General features: G+C 43.3%; 1 protein-coding gene and 1 long non-coding RNA gene across 14 annotated transcripts in view; one reads left to right on the forward strand and one right to left on the reverse strand.

The window, feature by feature from the left end:
• LOC308070887 overlaps positions 1-12,508 on the reverse strand; it is a 70,767-nt gene that overhangs the window by 54,491 nt on the left and 3,768 nt on the right. For 7 of the 13 annotated variants that reach the window (XR_013930898.1, XR_013930902.1, XR_013930903.1 and 4 more), the window contains 3 exons: positions 12,449-12,500; positions 8,009-8,232; positions 6,711-6,809 (listed from right to left, as the gene is read on the reverse strand). This is a non-coding gene — a long non-coding RNA (uncharacterized lncRNA). Of the gene's footprint in view, positions 1-738; positions 848-6,710; positions 6,810-6,899; positions 8,249-10,296; positions 10,366-12,448; positions 12,501-12,508 lie in introns of all 13 variants that reach the window. The other 6 variants (XR_013930899.1, XR_013930900.1, XR_013930901.1 and 3 more) reach the window with 5 other exon arrangements.
• LOC308070878 (ferritin light chain-like) lies at positions 870-12,442 on the forward strand. Its single transcript, XM_080405568.1, has 3 exons — positions 870-5,901; positions 8,167-8,313; positions 9,606-12,442. Exons 1-3 carry the CDS (start codon positions 5,581-5,583, stop codon positions 10,104-10,106), a joined length of 969 nt encoding a protein of 322 aa, XP_080261694.1. The 5' UTR covers positions 870-5,580; the 3' UTR covers positions 10,107-12,442.

Below are 12,508 nucleotides of genomic sequence, written 5' to 3' on the forward strand. Positions count from 1 at the left end.
TTGCTGGCCTATGCTTTTTTAAATGTGGCTTGAAATAATGATTGCAAAATCTCAGAGGCAGGTGAGGAACCCTGACAATTTATTCTAACTTATTCCTAAGCACTGTCTCTTTAAAAAAATCAAACGGTTAGTATCAGCCAGTACCACCTGAAATTAATAGTCCACTTAAAGCTTAAACGTATTTATAAGAGAAGACGTGGAGACTGAAGGGCCAACACTGCTGACCAGGCTGAAGCTGGCTGAGCTGGGCTGCCAGCCCTCTGCAGCCACCAGGCAGGGAACACGGGCAGTCCCCGGGGCCAAGCCAAACGGTGGCTTCCTGAGCACTGGCAGAGGCAGGGCTCTTAAACAGGACACAGATAAGCTGAGAAGCCTAGCCAGCACACCTGCGAAGTTTGTAAATACAAGGAGAAAAGGCTAGGGAAGAACAACTTGCTGTAGGTGAATCATCAACATTTACAATCGCTTTGGGAAGTGTGCTACATGCTTCAGAGAAATAGTGGTACACAGCTCCTAGATGCAAGTTAGTAGTGGCCACAGTGCAGTACTACCCGCAGCCCCAGTATTACGCGCATGTATGAAAACACACTCAAACACAACCATATGCAGCTTGACTTGAGATGCAGTAAGCTGAAGATGTCAAACGTCAACCAGGTTGAAGCAGGAGAAGAGTCTACCTACGCAGTGATGTCAGCCAGGCATGACTGCAGAGCTCACACATACACACAACCCCCAAACCTGCTGATGGCATGGAGCTTTCTTGGGGGTCCGCAGAAGGGAGAGGGGGAGCAAAGGCAGAGGATGAGTCTGCCTGAGCACCGGGGTCGTGGCAGCAGCTGGAAAGAGCCTGCGGGGAGAGAAAGACGGGAGGTATGCCTGGGGACCGGCAGCAGCCATGCAGGCAGGATGTGCCCCGAACACCAAGGTCACGGGGCAGCTCTGAGCATCACCCACAGTGGTCCCAGAGGCTCCCTGCAGTGCTGCAGGGCGCTGGGCCCCTCCTGGCCCTGGCAGCACCCTGCTGGGAGGAGCTGAGGCTGCCTGTCTCCTCACAGCACTACCTGAAGCAAACTTTCTGCTACTGGAAGGGTGCCATGGTAAAAGCAAGCATTAATGACAGATAAACTAATTTAAACACTGCAGAGAAGAAAACAGCAGGAATTAGGAAACCCTTCTATACTTGTTCTGTGACACAAGGTCAAAGATAAGCTTGCTTGTATTTCAGAAACTCTTAGGAGCTTGTCTTCTATGTTTGTTTTAGACACAGCACAGGTATGCCCGAAGGCTGTGGGCATACTCCTTTGAAGGACAGATTTCAATCAGTAAAGTTTTAAAGAACTCTCTATACATCACAATGGTTTATATTATCCAGTGTTTGGAAGGCTTCTTAAAGAAGAATTTCACTGCAAGAGAAGAAAGACAAACAAGCCAACTTCTCAATATCCGTGCCATGCAGACTCGGCAAGGAAGCCTATGGAACTGAACTGCCTGAGATAAAAGTTGCATCAGAGGCGTGAAGTGTCGCAACATTGTCAGGCTCCTGGTGTAAAGTGGGAAAACCAAACGAAGGCAAAAAAAGACATGCTGAAGAACATCCTCAAACATCTCAACTGGCTTTAAACACTGTGGTAATGGATGATATGCAAATACAAAATTATCAACGAGAGGAAGAAAGTCTTTGACTCTCTAGAAAAGGAAAGCAATGGAAAACTAAGTTTTGGAGTATTTCAGGAGAGTGACAAAAATAGGCACTTCAAAAATTACTTCCAGATCCAAAATTAATCCAAGTATTTTACAAACAAGATTTCATTCTGGTACCCCATTTTAGTAAACAGAATGTATATGAAATACATGTAGATTCGGCACTGCATAGTAATTTTCAGTACCTATAACCCCCCAAAATAGGCTCCTGTTTGCTCTGTTTGATACCAACAAGATCAAGACTGACTTGAAAGGTCAAAAGCTTTAATTTTTACTTTTGGGAGATCCTTCTCTTCTATCACTAAAACATGCTGATTTCACAGCACTACAACAAACTGGATGTTTCCATTTGCTTAGTGGCATACAGACAAAAAGCATTTTCCAGAACGTCCACCTCACAGCCTGGTCACAGTGCTATTGTCACTCCAGGGCCATCTCATGTTTTGCTGATGACTACTTTTACCGTGAGACAGTTAAAAAAAGTTATTTTTCTATGCTTACTTAAGTAGTAACCGCCCAAATTTCAGGCTGCTTTTTTAACTTTTATGAGTCATACAGTACAAAAAGGAAACAGAACAACTCAGAAGTCTTGCTGGCTTTACCTCCATATAAAAAGGAAATAAAAGAAGAGTGGTATCAGATAAAATATTAAAAATGAAGCACCTGTTGAGAATGGAAAAGCATACAGAAAAATGGATTAAATGACTTCAAGTCCAATACAAGCAATTGTGAACTCAAGGGTGTTCGTATGAATCATCTCCACTTCCTGACAGAGCTTAGGTTTCAGTTAATAACGAACAAAATCATGAATCAAGAAGGCCAATTTACAGGCATACATATCATACATTTATTTGTTTATTACTTTTTCCTCAAAGAGCCCTCCATTTTCGTCACAGCTATTGAGGGGCACTGAATGACCACATAAGAAAAAAGTTTGACAGCATAGACACACTATTTGCAAAGCACAAGAAAAATCTGTCACATCTAGAAAGAAGCTAAGAGATGGTAGCTGGATAGAAACAACAGCCATAACTGTTGCTACCTGTGGTTACAGAACAAACAAGATCAGCTTCAGATTAAAAAGTTCGGTTTCGAAAGCCTAGCTTTAAATGAGAAAGAACTGAGGCAGAAAATGGCCAGATATACCTAAATGTTTGCAGTCTCAGCAGAAAGGATATTTTCAGATGATTGCTAAAAGCCCACTGACAATAACAGTCCTCTCTGCTGCACTCTGCCGAAGAATAAAAAGAAAGGGGGGAAGTGAGGCATGTAAGAGAGCTTATTTTGCTGGAATTTTAATTGCAGTTCTATATACCATGCTGCAGTTGTTTGGCTTCCCACTCTGCCATGCAGTTTCAACTCTTTAAAATGTGTTGTACCAAAATAATGCAAAATCAGACAAACTAATAAAGGCCTCTTTCATCACAGCATGTGCCTAACATTACATTTAAATATTCCTAAATTATGGAAATAAACAGGTCAATCCTGTTACCAACCCCATCTACAGATGTCAGCAACGCTTTTTGCAATGACTTGCACATACAACCATCTGTTCTTGCTTTCCTTCAGGCAAGATCACTCAGTGCCCAACCCCCTTCACCCCAACATCAGTTCACTGAGGAAATCTGTAAAGTACCTTTGTACTTCAGGACTTAGTAGGAATGAGGATCTAAGCCAGGTTCACTTGTTGTATCAAAGTCATATACAGATATCGTTACCCCAAGTGGGTATTAAATTTTCTGAAGCCTACAGTTTGGGAGAGACCCTCAAGACTTCAGTTTAGGGCAGGTGGGGAAAAAAGTAATGTCTTAAAAGCAACCCTACCTGATAGCAGGCAGCTGCACTTACTCTATGCCACATTAAAATTGTGTAACCAAGAAGCTGAGCAAAGAGCTTGTTCCCCAGGATAGTCTATCTTGAAAACCAAGATTTCAGACCAGAAGTTTCTGGAACAGATGATACTTTCCTCTGTCCAGACACAACCAGCATGTGACACCACCTCACCCTATGTAGCAAGAACCCCTATGTTACTTTCTAATGGTTTTTTTCCACAACACATTTGAATACAGTAAAAATGATGTGCATTTCCTTTAGTTCTATGAAGCATGGAGCAAAATAAATTGAATGGTGTTGCCATAAAAAGAGGGGTTAAGGAATGTATAGATTAAGGAAATTTAGTAAATTTTCAGATCAGCCCCATAAATCATAGGTGGCCTTAAGAAACATCTTCACATCTTAGTTCTCCATCACTAAAATGGGAATTAATTATGAATTCCAAGGCACCAGAAGTCCATTAATACAGATACAAGCATCTATGAGCTCATATGCTCAGAAATTATTGTCATGAAAGCCCACCTAACAAAATACAACTATAAACTTTTCCACAGAGACAGCAGCTAACTTGCTTTCTATTGTGATATCATGCTTTAAATTATTTGGACTGTCCAAGTATTCTATTTAGATTAGGATGTCAATGCGTACACACACAGAGATACCATCCTTGTTCCTCCTCTTCTGAGGCAATCAAAGGATTATTCTGGAATAATCCCTAATCACAGACTGGTCAGGGTTGGAAGGGACCTCTGGAGACCACCTAGCCCACTCCCCCGCTAAAGGCAGGCTGCACAGAGTAGTGTCCAGGCAGGTGTTGAATGTCTCCAGAGCAGACAACATTCAATTACAACGCCAGCAACTATTTCACAGGCTGAAACAAAGACCCTTGGAACGGAGGGGGCTAAAAGGTAACCGTCACAAGTCCAGCTTCCCAGCAGAAGTCCCTACTGCCCCAGTGAAAAAGAGGACCCCATTGACAAATTCAGAACAAAGCCAAACGTTGTTGAACTGTCTTGTCAATGAATATATTTTAACTTACGAATTTAGATACGTACTTTAGCCTTTATATATATATAATATATATATACTTATAAATATACTTTACTCACGTGCGTTTTTTACTCAAATGTTTAAAATAAGCATGTTTAATCTTTTCTTAAAAGTAAACTTAGGACACCGTTTTACATTTTATTTGCCGAAACTTCTAATTTAACTTGAATACAGAAGAATCAGAGGAATGAAAAATGGACTATTACGCCAAACAAAGAGGGCTGAATAGCATACAAGATGGAGGCACCAAACCAGAAGTAAGTTTGCTTCTCATGGGCAATTATCTCACACTTTACATGACTACTGTCAAATGATGTGTGCTCTGCTCAAGGTAGTCAGATCCAATAACAATTAAAACACGCAATGGAATAACGATTGTGCCCTTAGCATCCTGGGTTTGTGGGGGAGTGGGGTGATACGCTAGAAAAATATTCCACAGAACAACACGTAAAATTAGGCTTACTGAACAGAAAGTCACCGAACAGAAAATTATCAAGCTCCAAAAGTGTTGAGATTACTCATACTTCCACTCCACTGGCTTGAATCTATTAAAAGGTAAATAAACGCTCAAGCAGTGACACGCACAGTGCCATCCATATGGCAAAGCAGCTGAAAAGGTCCAAAATGTATGTGTTTTGAAGCTGCTGTACAAATCAAGGACTACTAGTTACTCAAATACCGAAGATGGGTTAATCTGTCTAGATAGGAACAGTTTGACAGAAACATTTCTAGTGCCAAATCGGAAAAGATAAAGGCTTCACCGCGTGGCCAAGGCATGTGCAGACACACGGCCAAGTTCCCCGGGTGTTCCCCCAGATCGCCCCCTTCCCAGGGCCACCAGCCCCACCCGCGGCCCCGGCCCCGCTGCCCTTCGTTCGCCGCTCGCTATCAGGAGCTATCCAAGCGTGACCCACCCTGGCGACCCTCCCTCACAGAAGCCGCAGAAACGCAGCGCCTCGGCGGCTCAGCCCACCGCCGCCCGGGCGCACGGCCGCCATGGCGGGCCCCCGCCGTTCCCCCCGCCCGCAGGCCCCGCGGGGAGGCGGGCCGAGGGCGGCGCGGCCGGGCGCGGCGAGGTGCGCCGCAGGTGCCCGGCCTATATCAGGCGGCGCGGCGGGGCGGCCCCGCTGCCCCATGGCGGCCCCCGCCATGGCCGAGCCGCGCTCCAAGCGGCCCCGCGTCACGCTGCCCGCCTGCCCGGCGCACCGCCCGCTGCCCGGCAGCCGCCTGCGGCAGAGCTTCCCGCCCGCCGTGGAGGAAGGCCTCTGCGGGGTCACGGGCGCGCTGCTGGAGCTCGCCTACAGCCTGCAGGCGCTGGTAAGGCACCCGCACCGGGACCCGCACCGGCGGCGGGCGGGCAGGCGGCCGAGCGCCCGGCCGGGTGTCCCCTCGCCCTGCCCGGGCGGGCGGCGGGGTGGCGGGGCGTCCGGGCTCCCGGCGGGCTGCTGCCGCCCCACGCCCCGGCGTGGCTGGAAAAGCAGGGACGGAGGTGCGGGATGAGCGGGCGGTGCGTCGGGAACTCGGGCGTTTGGGGCGATTCCCGCGGGGAGTGATGCCTGTGGGCAGAGGGGCAGGCGCAGCAAAGGCTCCGCGCTGTAACTCCTCCGTGGTTTTTTCCCAAACTCTGTATGTAAAATAGTCGTGTGTGGTTAAATGGTGAAGGGAGCTTGTGAACATCGCTGTTGCCTCAGGTTTTTTGCTCCGCAGGCAGCAACCTTAGACATGAACTAAAAAAACTCTCTGATACTATGTAATGTGTATCATGATATGTGTAACATAGTGTCTGGCTACATATCAAATATTAAGGCAACATATATTTTAACAAAGCCATTAAAATCAAGAAATCATCCATGCCATCCCTTCTGATGCCAAGCATCCACTGAGAAGCACCACAAACTATATTCAATAAATCCCCAAAGATCTTTTGGTCGAGCTTGGTGTCAAGTATTAGTCCAATAAAAACTTAAGTATGCAGTAAAACCTCTACTTGTTAATCGTGTGGCTTAAAATTATACTAGTGACTGGCAGCTAGGCGGGATGGAGAAAGCTCAATTAGAAATTGACTGTGCATACAGCAAACCTAGAAATGTGAACATCTTGAACAGTGACTGATGGAAAAGATTTACCTTAACAGTTGAGCAGGTGTGGTAACTAGTGCTCTACTTGAAGTCATGCAGCATACTTGCACTGAGGAGCTGGTTATAAAACGCAGAATCTTGACTCTTCTGTCAACAGAAACATGAATTAATAACTTCAGGAAAAGGATTATGCAAATACTGCAGTGAATGTTTTCAATAAAACATTCCAGTATGTACTTTCTCTTGAATAGTTGATGGTCACGCATGGGTATGTGTCACAGGTTTAGGATATCCCAGATAGCCATAAATATAAGAAAACATAAACATGTATTGTGTATATAACTTCTCTGTGTTTTTTCTAAACAGAGCAACACAGATGAAATACAAGTACTTCATATTTAAGCACGGTAATAGGTTAAAGTGGGGAAGACAGTAAGAAGCACAAAAACTTTAAAAATACACGTGCTAGTTCCTCACCCAGCTGAGCAGACTACAAGCCAACAGCCTGACATGCAGTACTCTGATCCGGAGTATGCCTGAGAGACAAGAGCTGTGCTACACCGCATATATGTGTTTAGGGAAAGAGCAGATCAAGATGCTGTAGCTCCCGCAGTGTGATTCTTGGCATCTTCCCACCTGCTGCCGGCCTCTCGCTCTCCTCAACATCGGAGCTGTGCCGAGCTTGTGTTGAAACTAGTATAACCTGGTGGCTTTCCTTTGCTGCCTGCCTCTAATACACTCTTTATGGGATAGCAACACTATGGATAAAGTTCTTCCAATGTAAGAGCTGATAGATCTATTAGCACAGTCAAATATTGCAGTGGTTGAAGTTGTTACTTTCTCATACAGAACAGAACAAGGCCTGCAGTGGGTTTAGGGTCCTAACACTTCCGAAGTGTTCCTAGGCATGAGCTAAATACAATTTTAAAGGTATATACAGTATAGATCAGTAGCAGTATTCTTTATTTTGGAATAACATTATCCATAAAGAATCTGGTAAGTAGATGCAAAGTTGTGCTTGTTCTCTTTTTGGTATTTGCCTCATCTTTTCTCATACCTTTGAAAGCAACATTTCACTGGAATGCTGACCTGAAGGGATAAATCTTAAGGTTCCCTGTACTGCGACTACATTTAAAGAACAAAACAAACAAAAAACCTGAACAAAAATGCCACACAACAATGAAAATACACACAAACCCCAGCCACTCAAAATATTCTGAGGATCTGTCTCTGCTACTGAGAGAAAACATCAGTACTACAGTTACCTATCCAGTATCAAAGGACAGATGGAGGTCTACTGGATGGATAGAGACAGAGGTATTTAATTTAAGACCATAACTACTTACTCCATTTATTGCAGAAATTTGGATTAAGGTCTGTGAAGTGATTGTGCTGGTAGAGCAGCTTCCATTAGAAGGGTCTCCTGAGTTCTGATAAAGCCATGTTCTGCCACAAGTGGGTTCCATCTCCAGCAAATCTTAACACTTGTGTTTTGTGTGCTTAGGGTGAAAATTTCGATCAGTCACACGTGGCTCTACCAAATGTATCAAAGTTCTTCTTGCATCAAGCTCTGGAAGAGAGAAAAGCTGCAGAGGCTTTGATGAAGTATCAGCAAGACAGAGGAGGCCATTACTGTTCTAAAACCATCCAGGTGAGTAATATACAACAAGCTTTCAAGCAGTTGCAATCCGTAGCAATTACTCCTCTTGCATTATGTTGTTGCTACTTCAAATCTGTGCATTCATCCACTATTGGATTTCCAGATATAATTTCCCTGTCACAGTAGTGTACGTGGTTTTGTTCTCAATCGTGATGCCTAGACACTGTCAGGCATACAGTCCGAACTCTACGTGGTTGCTTTCTAGCCCACAAGAATACGAGCAGTGGTGCCCTTTTTCTTTTGCTCAGCTGGAGACTGCTGTTTCCAGCGTGCTGTAATGGATTATGAGACTCCTTGCACTGTGTTGAAACAGCCCATTTGTCTCTTCACACTGAAACTAAATAGAAGCGTAGAAGCCATGAGCAGCTAAGAAAGGTTGTAAGGAAGGAAGCAGGAGAAACATCCAGCTTGGGGTAGAAGTTGACCTACTGGAGCACAGCTGAAGGCTGAATTAGAACTAAACATCTGACTCAGGCTTGCACAGATACAAAGAAATAACTCAGAGTTATCGGAGGGGGAAAAATCAACCTACCTCATTTGTTAAAGACCAAGGAGGGCTGATTCTCCCCTACCAAATTAGTATTCTGTAAATAGGCCAAACTATCATAGTAGTTGTTAAGCTGTAGAAAGTAAAAATAAAAAGGCCATTTTGAAAAACTTTCTAAAATACTCAGTTTGAATTGGCAAAGACCTTACAGTGGCCTTACAGTACTTAAAGGGGGCCTATAGGAAAGATGGGGAGGGACTTTTTATCATGGAGTGCAGTGACAGGACGAGGGATAACTGTTTTAAGCTGAAAGAGAATAGATTTAGATTAGATATTAGGGAGAAATTCTTTACTGTGAGGGTAGTGAGACACTGGAACATGATGCTCCCTCCCTGACAGTGTTCAAGGCCAGGCTGGATGGGGCTCGGGGCAGCCTGGTCTAGTGGGAGGTGTCCCTGCCCATTAGAACTAGAGGATCTTTAAGGTCCCTTCCAACCCAAACCATTCTATGATTCTGTGTTAAGGTTTCCTGGACTTTTCAGGCATAGCTGCTGCTATCTAATTCTCTGTTTCTTGAAAAAGTGCTTGGTCACAGAACAAAAGTTCTGCCACTTCTGTATGTTTACAGCCATCCACCTCTGCAAAAAACCAACAGATGCTCCAAACTAGAAGGAGCTGTTCCAAAATCCTAGCACATCCTGTTTAGATCACCAGTTAAATTGCAGGGAACCCTCAAAGAATACAGTAAGATGAGCTGTCCTTCTGAATGAACGTAATTCTGTCTTCTTGTTTTTAGAAACCAAACTGTGAGTATGCAGTCGGTTTGATGAAAGCCCTGGAAACAGCAATGGTACAGTGGAAAACAATGACAAGATACTTTGAAGAGCTTTATGCCCTGAGTATTGAAAATGCAGATCCTCATAGTGCAAACACTATCAAGAAACAATTTATCGGGCCCAAAATCCGGAAGATCAAGCTGATGGGAGATCTGCTGACCAATGCTCGCAGGCTTGACTGTTCCCAAGATGGCAGAAATAGTCTTGGGGATTACTTTATGGACCGGTTGCAGAAAGAGTTCAGAACAGGCATAGAGCCAGAGTACAGTCAGCACTGCAGCCCCTGCCCACCTCTCCAGTGTACCGGAGCTGCAGAGGGTCTGAAGCGAGCCCAGAGAGAATCTTCCCAGCACAGAAACAGCATAGGGCCAATATATGCAACCATACACTGCACCACCATGCTGCCGCAGTGTAACGATGGCACAGGAGCAAAAGTGAAGCAGGGCAGGGAGGGCCCTTAATGCTGTGGCTGTTGCAGCTACAGAGCATCTCCCAAAGCAGACCTGTATGGAGGGTGGACTTGGGACCAGAGCTCAAAAGTTATGCTGTATTGCTCCTCCTGCTTTACACCCTGTCTCTGTGACAGAATCACAGCTCAAAATCCAGCCCATAACATTAATTTGTTTAAATGATAGCAAGGTGGCTAGTTACCTAGGCTGTTGTCATTAGTTGCACTTTCATCTATGCAATTCTTCATAGAAGCCAAAAGCTTTTAAGGCTCTGTTTTAAAGGATTAATAGGATTAGTTAGTGCAAATTATTTTTAACAGTATATATAACTTTTATTTTTTAAAAAAAAACAACCAAAATGCAACTTTAGTACAAGGAAATGTTTATGCAGCAGAAAATTCAAAGATTTAGTTTTATACTATTAAATGTTTTTATATTACTAACAGATATTTTACATTACTAACAAGTATACTAACATAATGAAATTTTTAAAAATACTTGCTTTAAAACAAAAGTTTTCTTCTGTTATTTCTATCATAGTAGCAATTTAAATAAGTAGTCTAATTTACTTAGCATCCAGCTATTTCTAGTGGTATACTTCTCCACGATGAAGGATGCAAACATTTCCTCAACAGTGGGAATAAGACAATGTGCTGGTTTTCTCTACAGTTATTTGCCCATTTGGCTTTTGTCATCCTCAGAAAGCAGTTGAGAGAGAAATTTGGGGTTCTCATTAAATGTGATCTTCACAGGTTCTTGTATTTTGCAAGTGTCACTGAAGACACTAGCTCTAGGGCTCTGTCCAGAAAACATAGGATGGTTGCTTAAATTGCTATACAGACCCCTATTTCAGCTAGCTAAATTATGGTACTACTATGGTACTACTACTGTTTCTTGTATACCCTATCTTGGTCCTCCGTAGAGGAATAAAAATACTGAAAATGCAGCACACTTAACTAGAATTGCATCATAGAAAGTGGCCACTTGTTAGTTTTGCATTTCAGTTAGGGCAGTGTTCAGTTAGGGGGGCTATCATCATACCTAAGCTGTTCAATTTAGCCACCTTGGTTAAAGGTGAGAGGTGTCTACATTCCTTCCATGCATCTCCTACAGGACTGCCTCTCTTTCTGTACACTGGCAACCAAGGTCACCTAAGAAGAGCAACTGGCTAGCCTGCAGCTAGGTGGTTTTGCTATTACATGCAGTATCTTTTATCTGTGCTTCATTGAAAGACTATCTCATGTTTCCATGTAATACTGTAAGCAGTACTCCTATTAATGCTTGAAAATAAATTCAGTTCAATGTTAAAAACAGTACTTTGCATCTACATTGTATTCCTCAATTTATCACTAGGCATGCTAGTACTCTTCTCCAGATTTCTGCATATAGCTGCAAAACTGCACCAGTACTTTACTACTAAGAAAGCTGCACAAAATTCAAGAGTAGACCACAGATTGAAAATGTCAGAAAATGGCATTAAGAACACTACACAACAGAAGATTTTCAGTAAACTGATTTATATACACAGCTGCAGTTAAGTAGTGATTTCTGCAAAACTGCGTTAGCCCAGCTACTTTGTTGGTGTTGTAACACAGGAGAGACAATTACAATGCAGATTCCTTCCCAATCTTTCTGTGATTCAACCTTGGGGGGGTGTGGGGTATCACATTAGAACAACCCCTGTATTCATCTGTAAAAATACTGCAACATGCCCCAAGAATAGCTTGAAGCGCTTCTAGCAACACACTAGATTTGCCTCTGTTGAGATGGCTGCCCTCTAATACAGCAGTAGTTTAAAAGATATTTCCATCTGGGCTAGATTCCATCACCCATTCTCATGCTGAGCATACCTTATTCAACAATTAGTTCCACTGACTGCAACTCAACATGAATAAGACCAATGGAATCCATCCCTCTCCATATTAAAATATAGCTCACTAAGTACAAACAGCGCAACGCTACTAACTGAATTATGAACTAGTGCTGTATAAACCCACTTCAAGTACTACTAGTAATGTCTGACCTACTTCTAAAAGTCTCCTTTAATAAGAGTTGGTGACCTTCTGAAATGTAGGTACAGCCTCCTCCATGGTTTTCAGCACTTAAGAGTCTTTTTACCTTAAATGAATTCCACCATAACAAAGAACCCAACATTTAAGTTTCTCAAAGCAAGTCGTGCTTGCCTTTTCTTTTTCCCTGAAATACTGCCATGCGTGTTTCTCAGACTCTTCTCTTAGTCATCTTTCTAGCCAAATGTATTCACGCATTCTCAGATTTTAGATCTTTCTCTCTCCCTTCTCTAAAACACATTCTGGCCCTGAAGAGACAATTCTGTTAATCTGAGATAAACTCACCATCAGTTTTTCACTATTTCACCATCACCACTATTTTCCCAGTCTCTATCCGCTGAAAAA

The sequence above is a fragment of the Falco punctatus genome (genome assembly GCF_963210335.1).
Source record: "Falco punctatus genome assembly, chromosome: 10".
Taxonomy (NCBI): Eukaryota; Metazoa; Chordata; class Aves; order Falconiformes; family Falconidae; genus Falco; species Falco punctatus.

Excerpts from the sequence above, each read along its gene's own strand:
- LOC308070878 (XM_080405568.1), top strand. The coding sequence starts at position 5,581 with ATGGCGGGCCCCCGCCGTTCCCCCCGCCCGCAGGCCCCGCGGGGAGGC. Across the intron at positions 5,902-8,166 it reads CCTACAGCCTGCAGGCGCTG|GGTGAAAATTTCGATCAGTC; the intron begins GTAAGGCACCCG and ends TTGTGTGCTTAG. Across the intron at positions 8,314-9,605 it reads ACTGTTCTAAAACCATCCAG|AAACCAAACTGTGAGTATGC; the intron begins GTGAGTAATATA and ends TCTTGTTTTTAG.